Here is a 20,773-nt window from a genome sequence, read left to right as displayed (position 1 = left end):
AATGACCGCATAAAACGAAACCGGATCGTTTTCGCCCGTTTCGGCTCCGTTTTGACGGGGCCTTACAATATGATTAGTTTATTTTGAGTAAATTCCAAGTGTTTTAACATCCTGAGAGTAACACTCCTCTTTGTTAACATAGGCCTGTTTGCTTTTTACCTTTTTTATATTGGGTGTAATTTACCTTCTAACGTGATTGGTTGTTTCCAGGTATCAGCTGAAGCCATATCAGCTGATTGGGCTGAAGTGGTTGCTTCTGTTGCATCAACACAAACTGAGTGGGATATTGGCTGATGAGATGGTGAGGTTAATAGTGAATATCCCACAGATTTCACCCTGTGTCTTTCTGATGTTGTAATAGTTATGTTATATGCACTATTCACTGCAAATGAAACTGTAGCTATGCTCATTATTTTACAAAACTTGTAATGAACAAGACCACTTTTGTCAATCTTTCAAAACTGCTCTCAAAAATCTTCTGAGTGTTCATTCCTGGATTTAATTGCATATTTATTTACTAAATATGAAATCAATCCAAAAGATAATACATTTCTTGAACAGGATATAAAATGTATCAAAACAATCTCCTCTAAGCGTTCTTTTAAGTGGGCTTTGTTATTTTGCATTGCCTCACGCCATTTCCACCCACCAGGTCCCCCCACATGCAGGGGGGGAAAGACATAGTCATTTGTTTTAGCCTTTGACGGAGAGAAAATATAATAATCTGCTTGCCCCCTACAGTCTCATTGAAATCCTTGTAGATATCTCTATGAACAAAGACTGCTGCGGTGTAAAAAAAAATATTTCTTACCTCTGCAATCTTTCTGTCTTTCATATTTGTTCTCTGTCATTCTCCCTCCTTTCTCCAGGGTCTTGGGAAGACCATCCAAGCTATAGCGTTTCTCTCTCAGCTCTACCAAGATGGTATAGAAGGTCCTCACCTCATTACAGTACCTGCCTCAACACTAGGTAAAGTAAACACACCCACACCCTTGAACAGGTCCGCCAACCGTTGAAATGTCAGCAAAGGGAAGCTACATTGGTCTGAGGTTTAATGTCTTCTGCTTGTAGATAATTGGGTGAGAGAGCTGAAGCTGTGGTCTCCGAAACTTAAAGTTCTAGTGTATTATGGTAAGATTCTGCTCATACATTCTCCTCATGCAACCCAATTAAAACAGTCTTTAAAAGGGTTTATTTGAAGTCCTTAGAAAATGCCTAAAAATACCCTTTCTAAATGTTCTACCATTTTATATATTTCTTATACAAAATAATTGTTATTCAGTTTTATTGAAGCAAAAGTAATCTACAGTGTGGAACCATATGAAAAGTTAGAAGAGGCTGACAGTGTGGTTCTCTGCATGCAGGATCTGTGGAGGACCGCAGGTACATGAAACACAACATCCTCAATGGAGATGAAGAATTTCAGGTCATCGTGTCCACGTGAGTATTGACCAACAGTCTGGGTCCGCTTGTCCATTACCTCGCGGTGCTGACACGAATCCGCTGGCTCTCTGTAGAAATTCAAATCTGGGATCGACATGAGACACAAAAGATATCTGGTACCCCTCGCGAGCAGGGGGAGGGTGTTTATTGCAACGTCGCTTTTTGATGCATCGACGCCTGCCCTTCCCGTCATTGTGAAGCAGAACTCGCCAAGCGTTGTATTTTCGACCCACTGATTGGGAACGTGAGCTGGGTTCAAACCGTCGTGACAGGTTATTTTCCCCCCAATAACTACTGCCTCACCAGAGCTGTGGTGTTGTCACCCTTACCCGATTTAGCTTTAACCCGAAGAGTTGTTGCGTCCATGGTACGTCAACGTCCGGACCCTCCCTACATCACGTTGACCAGAAAACGGTGTTCTGCCGTACCGCCTAAAGTAAAGGCAATACAAATTTGAACCTTCCTCCGAAATCTTGTTCTGGAGTTAAGTGTGTCGTGTCTGCGCTGTTGCAGCACCCTTGGCTGTTCTGCTGTAGATGGATGTGGCGTCTTTCAATTTATTTGTGTGTGTGGGTGTGCGTTAGGGCTGCAGGATATATCGGCTATGTAAGATATATCGATATATTTTCCAAGGGGATACAAGATTTGACATTATCGTTTATATCGATATATGCGTTAAAATGGTCAGTTTCCGCCTCAAGCGTCTGTGTTTGCCTTGGAGACTGTGTGAGCGCGACCCCTCCCACTCTGTCCTTCCGAAAGTGCGTTGTGCAAAGATGCCTCATTCCCGCCCTCTCACAAACACAACAAGTGTGGAGGATACCGGTAAAGAAAACAAGACGGCGGCGTGAGAGGAAAATGGTTTCAAAGAGGAGAAACAACGGCTACATAATATGGAAATGGTTCGGCTTTAAAAGAACAGATGAGCAGCAGCTGCACCTACCCGATGTCAAGGGGACCGGGTTGAATTCACTGCGGGTCTCTCTTCTCATATCCATCTTAGCAAAGATATTTTATTGCTGTCCTTCTCAACAATCTCTGATCTCACTAAAAGGCTAGCAGCACGAAACAGCATTATCGACGAGATGCGCTATGCATAGAGAAGAAAGAATACCGACGTTGAATTTGAAACATTTTGCAACAAAATCATTCTAAATCTGCACATATATGGACGCGTCAGAATTTTTTCCGGTTTTCACTCGCTACTGTTGCATCTGTGGCTGCTGGTAATTCAACCACAAATAAGTGAACTCTACGGGGCTATTTTCAGCATTATGTTTTTGTTTTTTTTGACGGCACAACGATCCGGGGCTATCCCCAAAGGATCCGGGGCTATAGCCCCGAACGCCCAGGTCTAACGACATGCCTGGCTGCAGGTCATCTGTAGAGAGTGTAGCAACACCCTTGCGGCTAAAAGTTGAAGCACGACAAATCTGTTCCACCATTTACAGCAGCGGCACAAAGTGCAGTTTGAGGAATGCGTAAAACTGGCTGTGCATCACCGGCCGCGACAGCTTCTTCTGCCCCGAAACCAGGGCCGGCGCTCTGCATGGGGGACCTAGGCGATCGCCTAGGGCGGCAAATGTGTGGCGGGCGCCCTAATTAATTAATTAAAATATACGAAACAAGCGAAATTAAACCAAACATGTTCCCAAATGGAACGGAGAAGGGAGGGGGCGGGGGATAAAGTTAGGGCGCACTGAAACCCTCACCGTAGTACGCAGGATATCGGGTACATAGTATATCGGGATATCATATTTTGCCCATATCGTGCAGCTCTAGTGTGCGTGCGTGTGTCCGCAGTCCGCACATTTGAATCCAAATGGACTTTGTCTGTTGTGGTCCATTCAAATAATTTTGAAAGCAGTTTCCTGGCATTGTATTTATTTATTTTGTTTACTTACTTCCAATGTGATGAAATGCAATTTGACCATCTGAACAACAAATGACGTCAAACTTTTCTATAGTATTGTCTTAATGTATAATGGTGAGGGGACGTCCTTTGTTGCCGTAGGGTTGTAAACATCATTGTCTTTCACAGGTATAACTTGGCAATAGGAAACGACAGCGACCGCAGCCTTTTCCGGAAGTTGCGTTTGAAGTATGCCATCTTTGATGAGGGTCACATGCTGAAGAACATGAACTCACTGCGTTACCGCCACCTCATGGCCATCAACGTTAGTGCACCTTCCTGTACTTGCAGCTCACACCCCATCCCCCCACCTTTGATACGGCCAGGCACCGTGACTTGAATACGCTTTTAAATATGTGTGTGTTAAAGGGGTGATCTCGTCACACCCACGGATCATATTTATTGTCTAATAATGAGTATCGGTATGAGTTTAGCCGCTTGTTTCTCCGGTTCTGTGCAGGCTGAGCATCGCTTGCTGCTGACCGGAACGCCGCTCCAGAATAACCTATTGGAGCTGATGTCTCTGTTGAACTTCATCATGCCCTCCATGTTCTCCAACTCCAACGCCCAGCTCTCCAAGATGTTCTCCATGGTAACTCCTTGTGTCCGATCATTTTGAATGAATGAAACCCAGATGAATGTAAACTAGGGATCGACCGATATATCGGTCGGCCGATATTATCGGCCGATATTCGCGTTTTTTACGTGTATCGGTATCGGCCGATACGCGGCTGATATTCGCCGATATTTTTTCGCTTTTGTTTTTTTTTACTTGTTCTACCTCACCTGTTTTTAATATTTGTTAAATATTGCTCATCTAATTTTTCTTACTTGTTTTACCTCACCTGTTTTTACTATTTGTTAAATATTGTTTTTTATATTGAAGTTCAATAAATGTTCCTTTTTTTAAATTGAGACTTGTAACATTTGTTATCAGTGTAATTTTTTTGATTGAGGGAGCAAAAGCAGTATTGGCTCTAAATATCGGCTCTAAATATCGGTATCGGCGTATCGGCTAAGGCTGATGAAAAAATATCGGTATCGTATCGGCCCTAAAAAATCTGTATCGGTCGATCCCTAATGTAAACGCACCTGAATCGAGTAGTTGACATCCTGTTTTTGTTGGAAGAAAATACAATTATAATTATTATTAATGACATGTTTTTGTTTTGTCAGAAATCCCACGAGGAGCAGAGTCGTTTTGAGAAGGACCGCATCGCTCAAGCTAAACTAATAATGAAACCATTCATCCTCCGAAGGGTGAAAAGTGAGGTAATCTCATGTTCATGTGTTGATTTCTATGCCTCTATGTTTGTGGGGTCCTGAGAAAATTTGGTTCACAGTAATGCATTTAGGAATGATGAAGGCCCTTCAGATAATTGTGTTTGTCTGATCTCCAACAGGTCCTGCAGCAGCTGCCTGCCAAGGAAGAAAAGATTGAGTTCTGTCCAATGAGCGAGAAACAGAGAACGTTGTACCAGTCCCTCTTCAAGAAACTCCAAAAGTCTGCGACTGGAGAGAGTAAGAATCCGGTCGTCTTCCGTCTTCTACATCTTCAGGCGAGATATTTGGGAAACAGATCTAAGCTTTGTTTTCATTCTTTATTCCTTCTCTCCCCCCCCTTTCTGTGCAGAGAGAGAGCTGTGTAACGTCATGATGCAGCTGAGGAAGATGGCCAACCACCCTCTGCTCCACAGACAATACTACACCACAGAGAAACTCAAAACCATGAGCAAGCTGATGCTTAAGGTTGGTCCAACCTCTCTTTGTGAAGAAAGCCTCTGCCGTTAGACCAATGTAGTGCTCCCGGAACTCTGTTTAGCCCTCCTCCCCTCGCACTGTTTAGACCTCAGGGGTTGACACTTAGGTTTCAAAAGCACTTGCCCATTGGGCAAGTACAGGTCAGGTTCAACTTGCCCGAATGTGATGTTCACTTGTCCAAATTAAAATCAGAATCGTGAACGAGCCTCTTTTTGCCTGGCACCCGGCCTGGTTTTTGGGGGCTCAGAAAACTCATCCTATCTTAGACTGAAGCTGAATGTTAGCTTACACACGTTGTGTTTACTTATTTATCGAACGATCACATCGTGCTATGAAGTGATTTCAGTCCACCGTTGCAACCCATTAAAGCTATCGCCCAGTTATATGCAGACCTGCATGATTTTATGCAATTGTACATAACTAAATGTCCAAGGTAGTCGCAAAGATATGTCTTTTTTAACTTTCACGTTTCTTGTAGGTCTAACTGAATAATCACAATCGCCTTTCTAGTAGTTTTGTCAGTCATGATACTGGATTTTCTAACTTCGATACTATACCTGGAAAAATATCGATATTCTATACCATTTTTGATATCGGGGGTGAAAAGGTTTTTTCAGAAAAGAACGTACCCAAAGTAAATAGAGTATATCTCCACAACTGCAAGGGAGTTAATGTGATCTTGGTGCCAAAATAAAGAGTTTTGAGCAAGTGAAATATTTAACGTGGATAATACTTGGTTAAAGTGAATAAAGCATTCACCTTAACCAAGCATAAGTGGAAGATAACATTTCCACCTGAAATAATTATCAGTTGGTCGTTATCAGTTGGTAGCGCTGTCTTAATATGAGACTCAAATAATGGTAGATATCTTACAATTTTGACACTTGACACCTCTATTTAAAGTTCAGGGCAGATATAATCGAATGACACCAAGTCAAACACTGCAAATAGACAAATGCGCTATTACTAGATTGCGCTGAAGAACATCTGTTCTGATTGAAGGCAATTTACCTTTTTCCTAAGAAACCCAGTCATTGATAGCAAACACCATGTTTAGTTGCAAAGTTTGGCCCAGACACTGGATTATCTGTTTATGGTGGTTTTATTCGATCAGAATCAACTTTGTGGACCAAAATCACGGGTGGGCAACCGTTAGTGTCAACCCCCTGGACATCCTCCCGTCGCACTGTTTAGACCTCCTCCCCTCGCACTGTTTAGGCCTCCTCCCGTCGCACTGTTTAGACCTCCTCCCCTCGCACTGTTTAGACCTCCTCCCGTCTCACTGTTTAGACCTCCTCCTGTCGTACTGTTTAGACCTCCTCCTGTCGTACTCTTTAGACCTCCTCCTGTCGTACTGTTTAGACCTCCTCCCCTCGCACTGTTTAGACCTCCTCCCCTCGCACTGTTTAGGCCTCCTCCCCTCGCACTGTTTAGACCTCCTCCCGTCGCACTGTTTAGACCTCCTCCCCTCGCACTGTTTAGACCTCCTCCCGTCACACTGTTTAGACCTCCTCCCGTCACACTGTTTAGACCTCCTCCCGCCACACTGTTTAGACCTCCTCCCGCCACACTGTTTAGACCTCCTCCCGTCGCACTGTTTAGACCTCCTCCCGTCGCACTGTTTAGACCTCCTCCTGTCGCACTGTTTAGACCTCCTCCCGTCACACTGTTTAGACCTCCTCCCGTCACACTGTTTAGACCTCCTCCCGTCGTACTGTTTAGACCTCCTCCCGTCGCACTGTTTAGACCTCCTCCTGTCGCACTGTTTAGACCTCCTCCTGTCGTACTGTTTAGACCTCCTCCCGTCGCACTGTTTAGACCTCCTCCCCTTGCACTGTTTAGACCTCCTCCCGTCGTACTGTTTAGACCTCCTCCCCTCGCACTGTTTAGACCTCCTCCCGTCACACTGTTTAGACCTCCTCCCGTCACACTGTTAATCCCTCCTCCCCTGGCACTGTTAAACCTGACCTCAATTCGCACTGTTAAGCCACTCCTCCCCTCGCACTGTTAAGCCACTCCTCCCCTCGCACTGTTAAGCCACTCCTCCCCTCGCACTGTTAAGCCACTCCTCCTCGCACTGATAAGCCACACCTCCTCACACTGTTAAGCCACTCCTCCTCACACTGTTAAGCCACTCCTCCTCACACTGTCAAGCCACTCCTCCCCTCACACTGTCAAGCCACTCTTCCCCTCACACTGTTATGCCACTCCTCCTGTTCCCCAGGAGCCGACCCACTTCGATGCCGATGCAGCGCTGATCCAGGAGGATATGGAGGTGATGTCAGACTTTGAGCTTCACCGGCTCTGCCAGCAGTACTCCTCCATCGGGTGCTACCAGCTAGACAGCCACCTGCTACTGGACTCTGGGAAGTTCAACCTCCTCACGGACCTTCTGGCCTCGCTCAAAGACGCGGTACGCACTACTGGCTCACTAGAAGCTACTGGCTCACTAGAAGCTACTGGCTTACTAGGAGCTACTGGCTCACTATGAGCTACTGGTTCACTATGAGCTACCGGTTCACTATGAGCTACCGGTTCACTATGAGCTACCGGTTCACTATGAGCTACCGGTTCACTATGCGCTACCGGTTCACTCTGAGCTACCGGTTCACTCTGAGCTACCGGTTCACTCTGAGCTACCGGTTCACTCTGAGCTACCGGTTCACTCTGAGCTACCGGTTCACTCTGAGCTACCGGTTCACTCTGAGCTACCGGTTCACTATGAGCTACCGGTTCACTATGAGCTACCGGTTCACTATGAGCTACCGGTTCACTATGAGCTACTGGTTCACTATAAGCTACTGGTTCACTATAAGTTGCTTGGCTTGGTAGATATCGGGGTTCTAACATTGGAGACTCCCAAGACTTTCAGCTGGGAGGTCAAACACCTCTAACAATTAGACTATCATGCACAGCAAGTTTGTGGACGTGTGTTCTGTTGGCTCGATAATATATGCAAAGTTTAGGACACAACTCTAAGACTGATTGATTGGGTATACATTTTTAAGGGCATTTGGCAGCCACTTTTGACCAAAGCGACTTACAACATACACATTCCAAACCGACGGCTGAGTCCATCATGCAAGGCGACAGCAAGCTCGTCAGGAGCAGTGTTAGGGTTAGGTGTCTAAGGTTAGGCTAAGGGACACCTCGACACTGCAAGGAGGAGCCGGGGTTCGAACCAGCAGCCTTGCAGTTAAAAGTAGTGATCGACCGATATTTGCGGTTTTTACGTGTATCGGTATCGTCCGATATTTTTTTCAGTAACGGCCGATTCTTATTTTCTTTCCTTTTTTAGGCGTGATTTACAGACAGTTCAATAAATGTAAATTTTTTTAAATTGAGACGTAACATTTGTTTTCGTCATTGTGTCATTTTTATAATGTAAATTGAGGGAGGCTTAGCCTTCAAATCCAGACCCACATATAGGAAGCTGTAGGGTCTGGCAACGAGTAATGAAAATGGCCCAACTCGAGGGGCGGCACCAAGCATGCATTTGAAAATATCACTGGATAACACACATTGGATAACATTACTACCAATCAGAAGAATACAAGGGGTGTCCTATTCAGACCAGTGGAGCTAACCAATAGATAAGACTCTTGCCGTATCCGGTCGGTAAAACAGCAACGCTTTTGGCCTGCCTATATTGATACATCGATGTGATTGATTAATGTTCTGGGCCAGGGGAGGCCCAGAATATACACGAGTATTGATCGTTTCCAGAGTGACACGCTGAGCAAATTTAAATTGTGCTCTTGCGAGAGCTCTTGATTTCCATGGTATTATTGGCTCCAAATATTGGCTCAAGAAAATCGGCAGCGTAAGAAGTAAAAGAGAAAGTCATGATCACTTTGCTAGGTTGATTCAAGGCTTTTTTCACTATTATTTTAACTTCACCATTAGTTATCGGCTATGGCTGATGAAAAAAAAATCGCTATCGGCCCTGAGAAATCCATGTCGGTCGATCCCTAACGCCTCATGCCCACTGCACCGTCAGTCAAAGGACGTCGGAAGGCTTGGCTGACGGATGGGGGAGCTTTCCGGGGTCGTAAGAGCCTGAGACATTGCACACATTTGCATACGCGATCCGATTGGATGACGGATCCGTCGCTGCCGAGAATGTTGACAATTTTTCAACTTTTTGAAGGAACCGAAGGCTCTAACGGAGCGAACGGATCCACAATGCATTGCGCGTCCGTCCCCATTCAAAGTCAATGGGGATCAGTCAACGGACGGAGGCAGTGGGCACGAGGCGTAAGTCACCCCACTCGCTCCTGAGCTAAGCCGACACATTCAACCCTCATCTTTCAAATACAATCAATGAATAATCCATTATCGATCACTACTGCTAGAATATCCAGATCTAAAACTTACTATACTGAAGTGGTTCACCATCAGTTATTCCAGGTTCCTCTGCGTCTGGTGGTAAATAAAATGTGTCATGAGGGAGATAATGTCTCGCACCACGCCTTCCTTGTGGCTCTATGTGAATTTCTAACGTGGCTGTCCTCTCCACCCCTCAGGGAGACAGGGTGGTGTTATTCAGCCAGTTCACCATGATGCTGGACATCGTGGAGATTCTGTTGAGACACCTGAAGCATCGCTACGTCAGGCTGGATGGATCCACGCCCATCGCTGACAGGTCTGGTGTGTGTGTGTGTGTGTGTGTGTGTGTGTGTGTGTGTGTGTGTGTGTGTGTGTGTGTGTGTGTGTGTGTGTGTGTGTGTGTGTGTGTGTGTGTGTGTGTGTGTGTGTGTCGAAAGTTTTTATTTTTTTATCTGTGTTGAAAAGTTACCATGGCATTTGTTGGAGATTCTTTTATGTAAATAATCGCGGCCAAGTCCCTATCGATGGCTAAATGAGACTTAACAATTTGATTGAGCCTATCTGCTGTTGAAAGTCCTTGCCTTTAAAGTATTATGAATGTTGGGGTTCTATGAAAACAATTATGGGAAAAACGTGTTGTAAGAGAATGAATCGGAAATCCTTGAGATTTCCACTTCCTCGAATAACGATGATATTTATCAACACCTGCTTCCATCTAAAAAATGAACAGGTTGTTTCCATATGAAAACCCATGACACCCGCTCCGTCCCACAGGATAGTGTTGATAGACGAGTACAACAACGACCAGGACATCTTTGTGTTCCTGCTGTCGACGCGCGCCGGCGGCCTGGGCATCAACCTGACGTCGGCCAACGCCGTCATCCTCCACGACATCGACTGTAACCCGTACAACGACAAGCAGGCGGAGGACCGCTGCCACAGACTGGGCCAAACCAGGTAGCAGGCTGCCCCCGTCACCTCCTCTTTAACAGGACCGAATACATACTGGCCCTGCATAATCATCACTCACAGGGACTGCAACTCGCTGTCGCATCGAAATTCAATGGTCCTACTTTTGGATGTAAAATTATAAAAGGAATTAAATGATTTACAACCATGGTTTTAGTTTGCTGTTATTAGTTTATTTGACAGATGCTTTAGGATTATTTGTTAAACTCATTGCAGATTCAATAGTATTACAAAACACACAAGGAGCACCTTTGTATTGATTGGAAATGAAAGAGAAACACGTAAAACATGAACACGATGCGAGGTCTTGGCTATAAGTTATGCAACATTCTATATTGTGTGTGTGTGTGTGTGATACAGGACGGTGAAGGTCATAAAGCTGATCAGTAAGGACAGTATTGAAGATAACATGCTGAGACTGGGTCAGAAAAAACTGAAGCTGGAGCAGGACATGACGGCAGCTGACGCAAGTAAGCAAACACAAAATGGCGGTGCCATCTACATGACAGGTCTATTACACAATAGCTATCATTTAAAGAGCCAGTGAACCCACTGTTTTAGAACGAATTCAAACCCTGTGATTTAAAACTGGGTTTTGGGCTGAGTTTTAGGAAAGGGGGGGGTGGGGGAGTTATCCACATGGTTACGACCAACGCCAACTTTATAATACTTTTATAGAACCGCCTTTGTGTAAGTGTTAGAGCATAGCGTTGTACTATAGGCGTCTGGGAAGCCTAACCCTCACTCAGACGCGGACATTAAATACATCGCTGCTCAGACAGAGCTCCACACAAACCATACCACCGGTGCCCCTTGGTACCTCAGAAAAGGTACTCGGACATCCCGAAAGAACACTACCTGCGTTCGCTACAGGGTGGAACGTTCTCAGTGTTTTTGGGAGAATGGCAAAAACATAGGATTTTACCCCCTTTTTTCTCCAAATTGGAGCCAAATCTAAGTAATGCTGATGAATAGCATAGATTACAATGTTGACGATCATGTAAGACAAATTGCCATGTTTAAAACAACAGTGGGTTCCCTGGCTCGTGGCTCTATATAAACGTTACAATTTCAAAATGAGAACGTTATTTGTATGGTCATGCGCTGAATAAATGCTGTGGTAAATCTGACTTTCGACACGCATTTATATTAATAATAATATTGGCAACAAAAATGGGGTGTCCTGCTTACGTTGATACTGGACTTAGTGTAGTTTGGGGAATGCACTAAAAGTCATCAGCCGCATAGGGTTTTCGATGATATATTATTTATATATATTATCATATGTACTAATGTTGCACGATACCATATACTAGTTACGAAATTACGACTTCGATACGATACCTGCCCGAAAATAGCTCGATACTGAACCGATACATGTAGAAAATCTAAAATATCTGGAGAAGAGATGAATAATGGTTTCCTGCTTTTGGAGCAAATTACGTTAATACATTTATTCTACGGAGCAAGTATGGGCATAATCTCTTCTGATTTTCAACATAATTGCTTTTGCTTAATAAGCCACTTTTCTGTACAATATAAACTTTTGAACAGTGAAAACATTAATGTCTGACTTAGACATACAATTAAAATACTATTTTCTCCTCTCTATTAAAAACAAAACAAAACATGCCACTACATGGTACCTGCCATTACACTATGGTGGACATACGTCAGTCCGACAATTGCAGTGAAGTATTTAAACTTTAACACTCAGAATAAATAACTCAAAATATACTTGCTACTGAACATGTTTTAACAAAAATAAAATGATTGCTTTCCACCTGCTGAGCTAAAATAAAATGATTGTCTGTCGGTACTTTTATGCACACCGAACTAGACCACTGTCAAGGAAAGTGAATTTTTTGCCTGATTCACGTCTTTCTTATCACTCCGCATTAAGTAGTCCGGTTACTAAGCGACGTCAACGTCTTTGGCTGACTTTTTCTCTTCTGATCAACACTACCAATGGTAATTGTAAAAAGACACACTGTGTGAAGATATTGTTTCGTTTTGGCAAGGAGCCGTATGAAAAGCGGGATAATGTATAGGCCGCTGCCGGTCATTATCAGGAAAATAATACCCTTCAGGGCGAAGCAAGACACCTCTGCTTCGCGTCGGGGTCCGGTTCGCCCTGTCGGGGCTCATTTTTCCTGATAATGACCTGCGTTCTGTACAACATTTTCCCTTACATATATCATATATTTCGCCATCTCGTTGCGTCTCACTCTCACTCGCTCAGTGAACTGCCTGCTGCTGCTGCTGTGGCTTAGTGCGAGATGAGGGCCACGCCCACAGTCTAGCCTCTACGTGCAAGGAGTAGGACAGAGTTGGAGCGGACCGCTGCACAGACACAGAACGTTATTTTAATAATAATTGCGAATCGTATCGTTTTTTGCATGAGGGTATCATGATACCTTTCTAGTATTGGTATACCGTGCAACACTAATATATACCAATATATATGATCCATGGTTTGATACCCATGGATCATGTATACCAATATATGATCCATGGTTTGATACCCATGGATCATGTATACCAATATATGATCCATGGTTTGATACCCATGGCATGCATGCCGTGAAACCGTTGGTGAAATTGATCACCAAGCTGGTCAAATTAAATGATTTACTGGCTGCATTCTGGATTAGGACAAAAATGCAAGATCTCTGACCCAAAGCCCTGCTGCATTAAGAAGGGTAAAGGAGATATTAATTGATAATCCTTCTCTCAGGTGGTGAGGGGATCATTCCTGAGGACATGGCCTCTTTATTGAAGGCCTCGCTGGGACTGTGAAACCTATTTGCATACTAACACACTTGACACGGTGTGCACTAAACTCCACACTGGCTGGTAAGGACACTCCAAAACGGGCCCAACTCTTATTGTTCGGACAGTATTCTCAAAGAATCGTCATCCTGGGACAGGGTTTGGACCGCTGATCCATACTTGATCCAGACAGTCATACTGAACAAATATTTTATTATTTTTAGTGTGACCTTTTTACAAATACTTGAAACCAGTACATAGTCGGGATTGGTCAGGTTGTAAGTGTGGCTTTTCAACTGGACTCGTATGAAAAACTTGAATGCTCTTCCTTAAATACAAAGCTTTTAGATCTTGGGATCCATCCTGAGTTGTGATCCAACCATGGACATGATGCCATAAAGCTCCTCTGATATATTTTTTTTTTAATGGAGAACACGTTTACATGCTCCTGCACAGTAGCTACGTTTCCATACCCGGAGTACTTTAAAATAACCCATAGTATTTCCATGAGCCCCCCCCCCCCCCACCGCTTAGATTCTAGGGGTTGAGATGCCAACACACTGTTGGCATATATTGGACTATACTGAACATATTTTATGGTTTTGATATGAACCTCCTATCTCAGTCTAAAGTATAAAAAGCGGCTCAATAAATTGTACATGGGGGGGATGAGAATAAGGCTTAGTGGGATACTTTGGCAGGTATTTATCCAGTTGGATACTGATGATTGATGACATGAATCGTCTGACCTGTATAAAAACATGATTATGTCTTTTATTGATAATTTGGAACAGTGTAACCACAACCACAATGACGCAACTGAAAGAATGAAAATGTAGACTAAGGGCCAATAAAGAATTAAAATGATCGTAAGCTTTGTTCAGCATTCGGGCGATGGAGTGTTTGGAGGAAACTGTATTAAGTTCTGCTGTCATCTGACTTAAGTTTTGCTGTCAGATGACCTAAAATGAGTAGGCTGTATCCCAGCGGAGCAGCTGTCTAAGGAGGGGTTGTTTCATGTACTGTAGGACTAGCTACTGTGCCGTATCTGTTCAACTGTGTTGCAACTTTTATCACGTCATTTGTATCTTTTTGTATGTTCTTGTTCAATTTTAATAATAAAAAAAACATGGAATATCAGAATTATTTGTCTTTGGTAACCGTTTCTTTCGTGACGTAGAGCATGAATAACCTCTTTTCAAACTCTTGTAACCCTTCTACTCAAACTTATTTAACCTGGTGTATTTAGGATTTTCCCACCCTATTTTTTATGTATATCGATTGCTGGTTATATTTAGTTAAAAAGTAATAGTTTAGACTCATCATTTTTCTAAAATATCTTAAAAAAAATATTTCGATCAGGTTTCCACAGAAGATCCTATATTCTGAGAAATTATCTGAGGTAGCTTGTAACATCCTGGCATCAGCTTACTGCTCAAATACATCTGCTAGAATCTGCCGTGTCAAATGGTGCACTGGAAATGTTAGTCATATCTTATCTTACTTCTTACTATATAATAGCAGGCCTGTCACAAGTTACTCAAATTGGTCAGTGCGCATGTGCCAAGCAGCCTTCAGCTCACAGACTCGCACAGCACGCGCAAACGCACACATGCACCGCACGCACGCACATACACACCGCATACACACACATGTGCGAGCTGACGCAGACGTTTCAAGACAAAGGCAGCGCAGGACACCGCATTCACACGCGATTTGAAAGACAACGGCATGATCGATCCCGCATCCCGCAATGTCTTGCAATATTGATATCCCGCCCTCCCCACTTCCGTCTGTTTTAACGGTGTCGCCATCGACAAACTCTCCCAGGTAAGACGTTCTATCTAAAGACTTTAGCCATTGCGATAAAAGAAGTGTCGAGACAATTTCTCCCCTCGACATGCAATGGTAGGTCGTTTGTTTTGTCATATAAAAACCGTTAAATTCAAACATCCTGCCGACCGGCATATCAACACGCACGTCACGTGATCTTAAAAAGGCAGCGTCCCTATAACACAGAACGAAAACATAAAACAGTATGGTGAATTATGTCTATAGAGTCCACCACAAGACTACACTTTGTTGCTCAAAGTTAATATTACTCCCCTCCTTGAGCCTCCCGAGATGTCTTGCGATATTGATATCCACCCTCCCCCCTACGGACTGTTTTAGCTGTTTCATTTTTCTCATGTTTTGTGCGTATGCTATGTGTGACTGTAGGCTACTGCTGCCTGTTTTGACCAGGACACTTGAAGAGATGTTTAATCTCAATGATGATTATTATTTTCAACTAACTAACTAAATATCAATGCACTTTTCAGCCCTGAATAACAGTAAAAGCTATTTAATAATGGATTTGCATGCATAGTATACGACACTTTCCATTGAAAAATTACCCCTGTTATCCATAACATGACTCATTTTATCATGTAATCAAATGCTCACACACTAGCTGCTTTCAGACACACCTGAAAGGCCTGATATTCTCCTGATGGGCCGTATGTGTGAAGAACATATCCTGACATTTGTACCATGAAAGTCTCCTTTCATACTACCCCTGAGGTAGTATTTTCTCTGTAGGAAATGTAAATTACCTTATATGTGAATGAGGAGTTGAAAGTCGGTATTTCTCACACCACATCAGTGGTGTGATCACTGTGATCACTGTCATCATCAGTTGATGATGCTTCTACATGTCATTGAATGGCCCCCTAAATGATAATCAGTCTGATGCCTTTTGATTGTTGAATGGTTAAAAAAAATGTGATGTTTGTACTGCTTTTAAGAGTCATTTGTGGTGAACGCTAAAATATGTCTTATCATAACCTTAAAAGTACACATCATACAATAAATTACAACAAATAAGTTCACAGCTGCAAGTGTTTAGAAAATGTTTTTTTTATTATTATTACTGACAACAGTCGGTAATAACTGAACATTATAAGGTCCCGTCCTTGCACTCCCTGTTTTCTCAGGGAAAACAGCGAAATCAACTACATTTGTCTAAGTGTTATATTTGAAATGAAGCAAAAATATACGCTCCCTTTCTCCGGTAACGCAAGGTGTCGTTCGCGACACCTTTCTTCTTTGTCGTTACTTCTATTTGTCTCCAACTCATGCTCCAATCTTTCATCGATCGATGCTTCGGATGTTGTGAATGCAACGGACTATATGATGCATCATTTTAGCAACATTTAAAATGATGGCGATGAGTTCTGCCTCTATTTTGTCTGCGGTCAAACAAACTACAGTGACAGCGGCCACACTTATCCCGCCTCTTGCGAATTTAGACCGTACGTCATATTCCTCTCATTGCAAGCCCACCCCCCTAAACCCCCCGTGGATTCTACTGATGTCTAACGACATCGATGTCCACATATAAAGCAATCACTGTCAATCACCCTCAGGGTAGAATCTCCTGATATACTGATGCGGCAAAAATGTGTGAAAACGTCTTATAGGTAGAAAATGATTATGCATGCTTAATAACGGGAGGAGACAATTATTATGCTTGCTTCTTACTTAGTAGGTGAATCAAAATATATGTTTTGTATACCAATAATCCCATAGATTTAAAAAAGTGAGTACATTCATCTACTCTGCATTGGGCGAGTAACGTCCGCACCTGTCGCCGATAAGGTGGGGATCACAAGTTGAAGTGTAGGTGAAGTACAGAACTCCATTGTTTAGTTGACAGCTCAGAGAGTGAGTGCCTCGCTCTGGGAAGACCACGCATCTCCCTGCCTCGTCATCAAAGAACACATCCCTCTCCCACACCTCGAACCGCAGCTGATAGCCCATCTCCACAGAGCCAAAGTCGTACTTGGCGTTCCACACGGGGTCATCGTCGTCCATCACCGTCGCTGTCTCCTCATAAATGTTGTTGTAGAAGATCTTCACATAGGCATCGGCCTGTGTGAATCGGTCCCCAATTAGACCTGCTGCTCGGTGAATCTCCAACTTCAGCGTCCCCCTTCCTGCCCGGAGCGGGCAGCAGTTGTGATCCAGGTTTGGGCTCGGGGAACAGTTCTTAGGACCCAGGTGTTCTTCCTTGAGCCGGTTTTCCTTGATGTATTCCATGACAAAACTCTTGAGGTTCTCCTTGACTTCTGGGTCCTCCACCAGATGGTGCAGAGGGAATATGGCATAGGAAACCACATCAGGATTGTCATGGAGGCTGTTGATCCAGCTGTGGTAGGACTCTGATGGATCTTGGTCATAGGGGATGCCTGGGAAATACCTCTCTCCACCAATGACTTCGATCTTGTGGGTCATGAATCCTTGGTAGAAGCCCATGTTCACGTTGCCCTTGATGAGGGTATCACATTTGTTGGAGAAGGTGTTGGAGAAGGAGGTGTTGGGGGGTAGGAAACCCAGGGACATCTTCAGTTCAATATTCAGGCAGTTCTTGATCTCAAACTCGGAGAAACCCTTCAATGTGGCCAGGCAGGTCCTGAAGGCTGTGACTCTCCTTACTGTACCACCGAGTTTCACCTTTTCAAGGGGAACACAACACTCGATTTTAACCATGCTATTTGCTTTTTTGACTAATATAAACATTAAGATGAGAGAATAACCCTTTAAGGTGTTTAGCAAAAAATTTGAAGCATTTCTGACCTGGTGTATGTAGTGTGTTCCGTAGGTGTCTATAAGTCGTCTGTATAGTGCTCTATTCTTAGGAGAACCAGAGCTCTGTGGGAGGCGTCTCAGATGATTGGAGAACTCTTTGCTGAGCTGAGGGTGGTCAGCAAGTCTGTAGCTAAAATGACAAACAAAAACAGTTCCAAGTTAAGTTCAAAGGTAATGTTGCGTGGCTGGTCCCCTTTATAACATGACTTACGCCAATGATTTCGTTCATGTGCAACCATTCCAATGATTGAATATTTAAGTGACTATTATAATTATACAGAAATACAATCTCTACATTTTTATTAGTCTATGTAGAGTAAAATAATAATTGTTTTCCCACATCAATTAAATGCATCCCCGGGAAGAACATCCATTGACCAACCCCAAATTATAATAACCTAGCAACATCCCCTGCAGCACCTGTAGTAGGTGCAGCTGATCTCGTGGACAGCGAACGTGGCCTTGTCCACGCTGTTCTGCGAATGGGCGAACTTGGCCATTTCTGAGCGGCTACCGCCAAGCACGGCCTTGCCCACATCCTTCAGGCTCAGACCTACGCCCCAGTTATTTTTAACCATGGAGCTGGAGCTCTTTATCAGGGAGTTCACTGAGTGGTGCAGGGCGCCAAAGAGCTGCTTCCTGCAGTGTCTGAAATGCCGCCAGTCCAACACCACCGCTGGGAGCTTCTCCACCTGGAGGTGGGCGGAGGGTGCGCGTATCAGGGGAGAGGGTTGATAGGGATGGGGAAATGAAGTAGTGGAAGTGAAAGGAATTTTAGGAGGAGGTTCAAGGACATTCCAGAGGAACGGGCAGGAAATGAAAGAATTAAAGGTTTGGAGATTAATAGAAAACGCAATGCAAACAATAATAATGGCAGCCGGAGAGGACTGCCGTTTTCCCGGGGTAGTTGCAGTTTTTGGCCTTTTTTCCTCTCACCTGTCCGGCGTGGAATCGATTGGGACAGAGCGTGCAGGTGCGATTGGCGCTCAGGTGATCTTTGACATTGATGACGTACGCCCCGGTTCGACGCATCCGCACAACGTCAAAACCTTCACCGGCCAGGTTGTGGCCCGGGACGAAGGGAACCTTTTCACACTCGGACCAGTTGCCAACACGACAGCCCTCAGCCTCCAGGATGAACAGCGCCATCGCTGAAGCCAACAGACAGAATCCCCTGCTTGGTAGTGTGGCCATGGTAACTGAAATGTAAAATTATTCAAACTGATTGATGTACAATTCGAAGTGTACGAATGAGTGAGATAGAGTATAGTGTGATGTGGTTAATGGCTTAACTATGATGATCCCATTAAGATTTGATCATAAATCAATCTATATGGGAGGTTTGTTTGAATGTTTGTTCAGTGGTTGGTGTGCACAACATGACTGTAGGATGTGTCTATTTTAGCCTGCCTGTTGCATCCTTATGTGTCTGTTTTACAGTAGATTTTTTAGACTTACTAGATAGAGCTGGAAAATACATCAATGCTGTGATATGAGACTAGATATGGTCTTAGATTTTGGGTATAGAGATATGGCATGAATGTTCTATTTTACTCTGGGTTTAAAGGCTGCATTACAGTAAAGTGATCTGATTTTCTAAACTTACCCTCGTTTTCTAGCTGTCCTATGATTTGCCTTTACCCACTTAGTCATTATATCAACATTATGATGATTACTTGAAAGCACTAATGGTCCTCCCTACAATATTGTCGGTATGTCAACATCGAGGTACAGTATATGGTAAGAACATTGGTTTTTGTACATATCCAGCGCTAGATTAAAGATTCAAGAATTTATTTGTCACATGCGTAATTTCTGGAACAAAAAGCAGTGAAAGGGGATTGCGACTGCAACTCCCAGCTGTGGCAAGTTTGATAATAGAAAAGTACTGAGAAAAAAAAAAGAACGGGGTTGGGGATTAAATAAAATAAAATAAAGTTTATGAAGAGAGGGGAATCAGGCATTCATTGTCCGTATGGCTTGGGGGGGGGGGAAAAAACTTCTTAGTCTTTCTGTTCTGTCCTTTTGACATCGAAGCCACTTTCCAGGGGGCAACCATTGAAAAATGTTATGGCCAGGGTAATGACAGTCCTTTAAAATTATTTTGGCCCTTGACAGGCAGCGCCTAGTGTAGATGTCCTGAAGTCCAGGGAGTGCAGTGTCTGTGATTTTCTCTGCACACCTGTTAACTATGCAATGCCTTCTTATCCTGAGAGTTGCTATTTCCATACCAGGTTTTGGTATTTCCAGAAATAACCGACTCTATTGTTGCTGAGTGTGTTTTCTGCAGCTCTTTGGATATTCTGAATTTGTTCAGCTTTCTAAAATGGTACAGACGCTGTCTTGCTTTTTTCAGTTGGTTGGAGTGTGATGTCCATGGAAGGTCCTTAGAGATGACTACTCCAAGATATTTAAAGTAGCCGACTGTCTCCACCAGGACACCATGAATGTTCAGTGGTTTGTGATGTAGCCTCTGCTTGTCCCTTCTGAAGTCAACCACCAATTCCTTGGTTTTGGCAATGTTTAGTTCAAGGCTGTTGTCATTGCACCATGATGTCAGCATCTTAATTTCCTTTAGGTAGGCGGGGTGTATAGGGAATACAGCATGGGACTTAAAACACATATTGAGGGTGACTGTATTTAACATACAGCTCCCAATCCTCACCGCCTGTGGCCTGTCCATCAAAAAGCTGAGAACCCAGGAGCGGAGAGATGTATTAAATCCTAGAAGATTGAGCTTGGTGACTAAAAGGTTTGGCACAATGGTGTTAAAGGTTGAGCTTTATTTAATGAACAGCAGGCGTGCGTAATTCCCCTTCCCTTTTTCCAGGTGGGAGAGAGTGGTTTGGAGGACATGGGATATGGCATCATCAATACTTATATTGGGTCGTTAGGCAAACTGAAGGGGGTCTAATGAGCCAGGTGTTGACGAACATATAAAATCTTTTACCAGTCTCT

The 20,773-nt window shown here is 43.7% G+C and overlaps 2 protein-coding genes across 2 annotated transcripts; one reads left to right on the top strand and one right to left on the bottom strand.

Annotated features, from left to right (window-relative positions):
- Positions 1 to 210: 210 nt before the first annotated feature.
- smarcad1a (SNF2 related chromatin remodeling ATPase with DExD box 1a) lies at positions 211 to 14,329 on the top strand (the record flags this gene model as incomplete). Its single annotated transcript, XM_030359119.1, is given in 14 exon segments — positions 211 to 301; positions 870 to 969; positions 1,072 to 1,131; positions 1,365 to 1,440; positions 3,485 to 3,620; positions 3,816 to 3,947; positions 4,532 to 4,627; positions 4,759 to 4,876; positions 4,989 to 5,104; positions 7,341 to 7,529; positions 9,643 to 9,761; positions 10,220 to 10,402; positions 10,775 to 10,884; positions 13,152 to 14,329. Coding segments are annotated over 14 exon segments (1,588 nt in total), but the record flags the coding sequence as incomplete, so codon positions are not given.
- A 1,737-nt stretch (positions 14,330 to 16,066) lies between these two features.
- On the bottom strand, positions 16,067 to 19,134 carry LOC115544981 (perforin-1-like). The gene is made up of 4 exons (XM_030357672.1): positions 18,752 to 19,134; positions 18,236 to 18,507; positions 17,804 to 17,945; positions 16,067 to 17,680 (listed from the first exon to the last, which is right to left on the bottom strand). Exons 1-4 carry the CDS (start codon positions 19,007 to 19,009, stop codon positions 16,781 to 16,783), a joined length of 1,572 nt encoding a protein of 523 aa, XP_030213532.1. The 5' UTR covers positions 19,010 to 19,134; the 3' UTR covers positions 16,067 to 16,780.
- Positions 19,135 to 20,773: the final 1,639 nt, after the last annotated feature.

Source organism: Gadus morhua, chromosome 6 (genome assembly GCF_902167405.1).
Source record: "Gadus morhua chromosome 6, gadMor3.0, whole genome shotgun sequence".
Classification (NCBI taxonomy): domain Eukaryota; kingdom Metazoa; phylum Chordata; class Actinopteri; order Gadiformes; family Gadidae; genus Gadus; species Gadus morhua.
The sequence above is the reverse complement of the archived record's forward strand: the minus strand, read 5'-3'. Positions and strand labels throughout refer to the sequence as shown.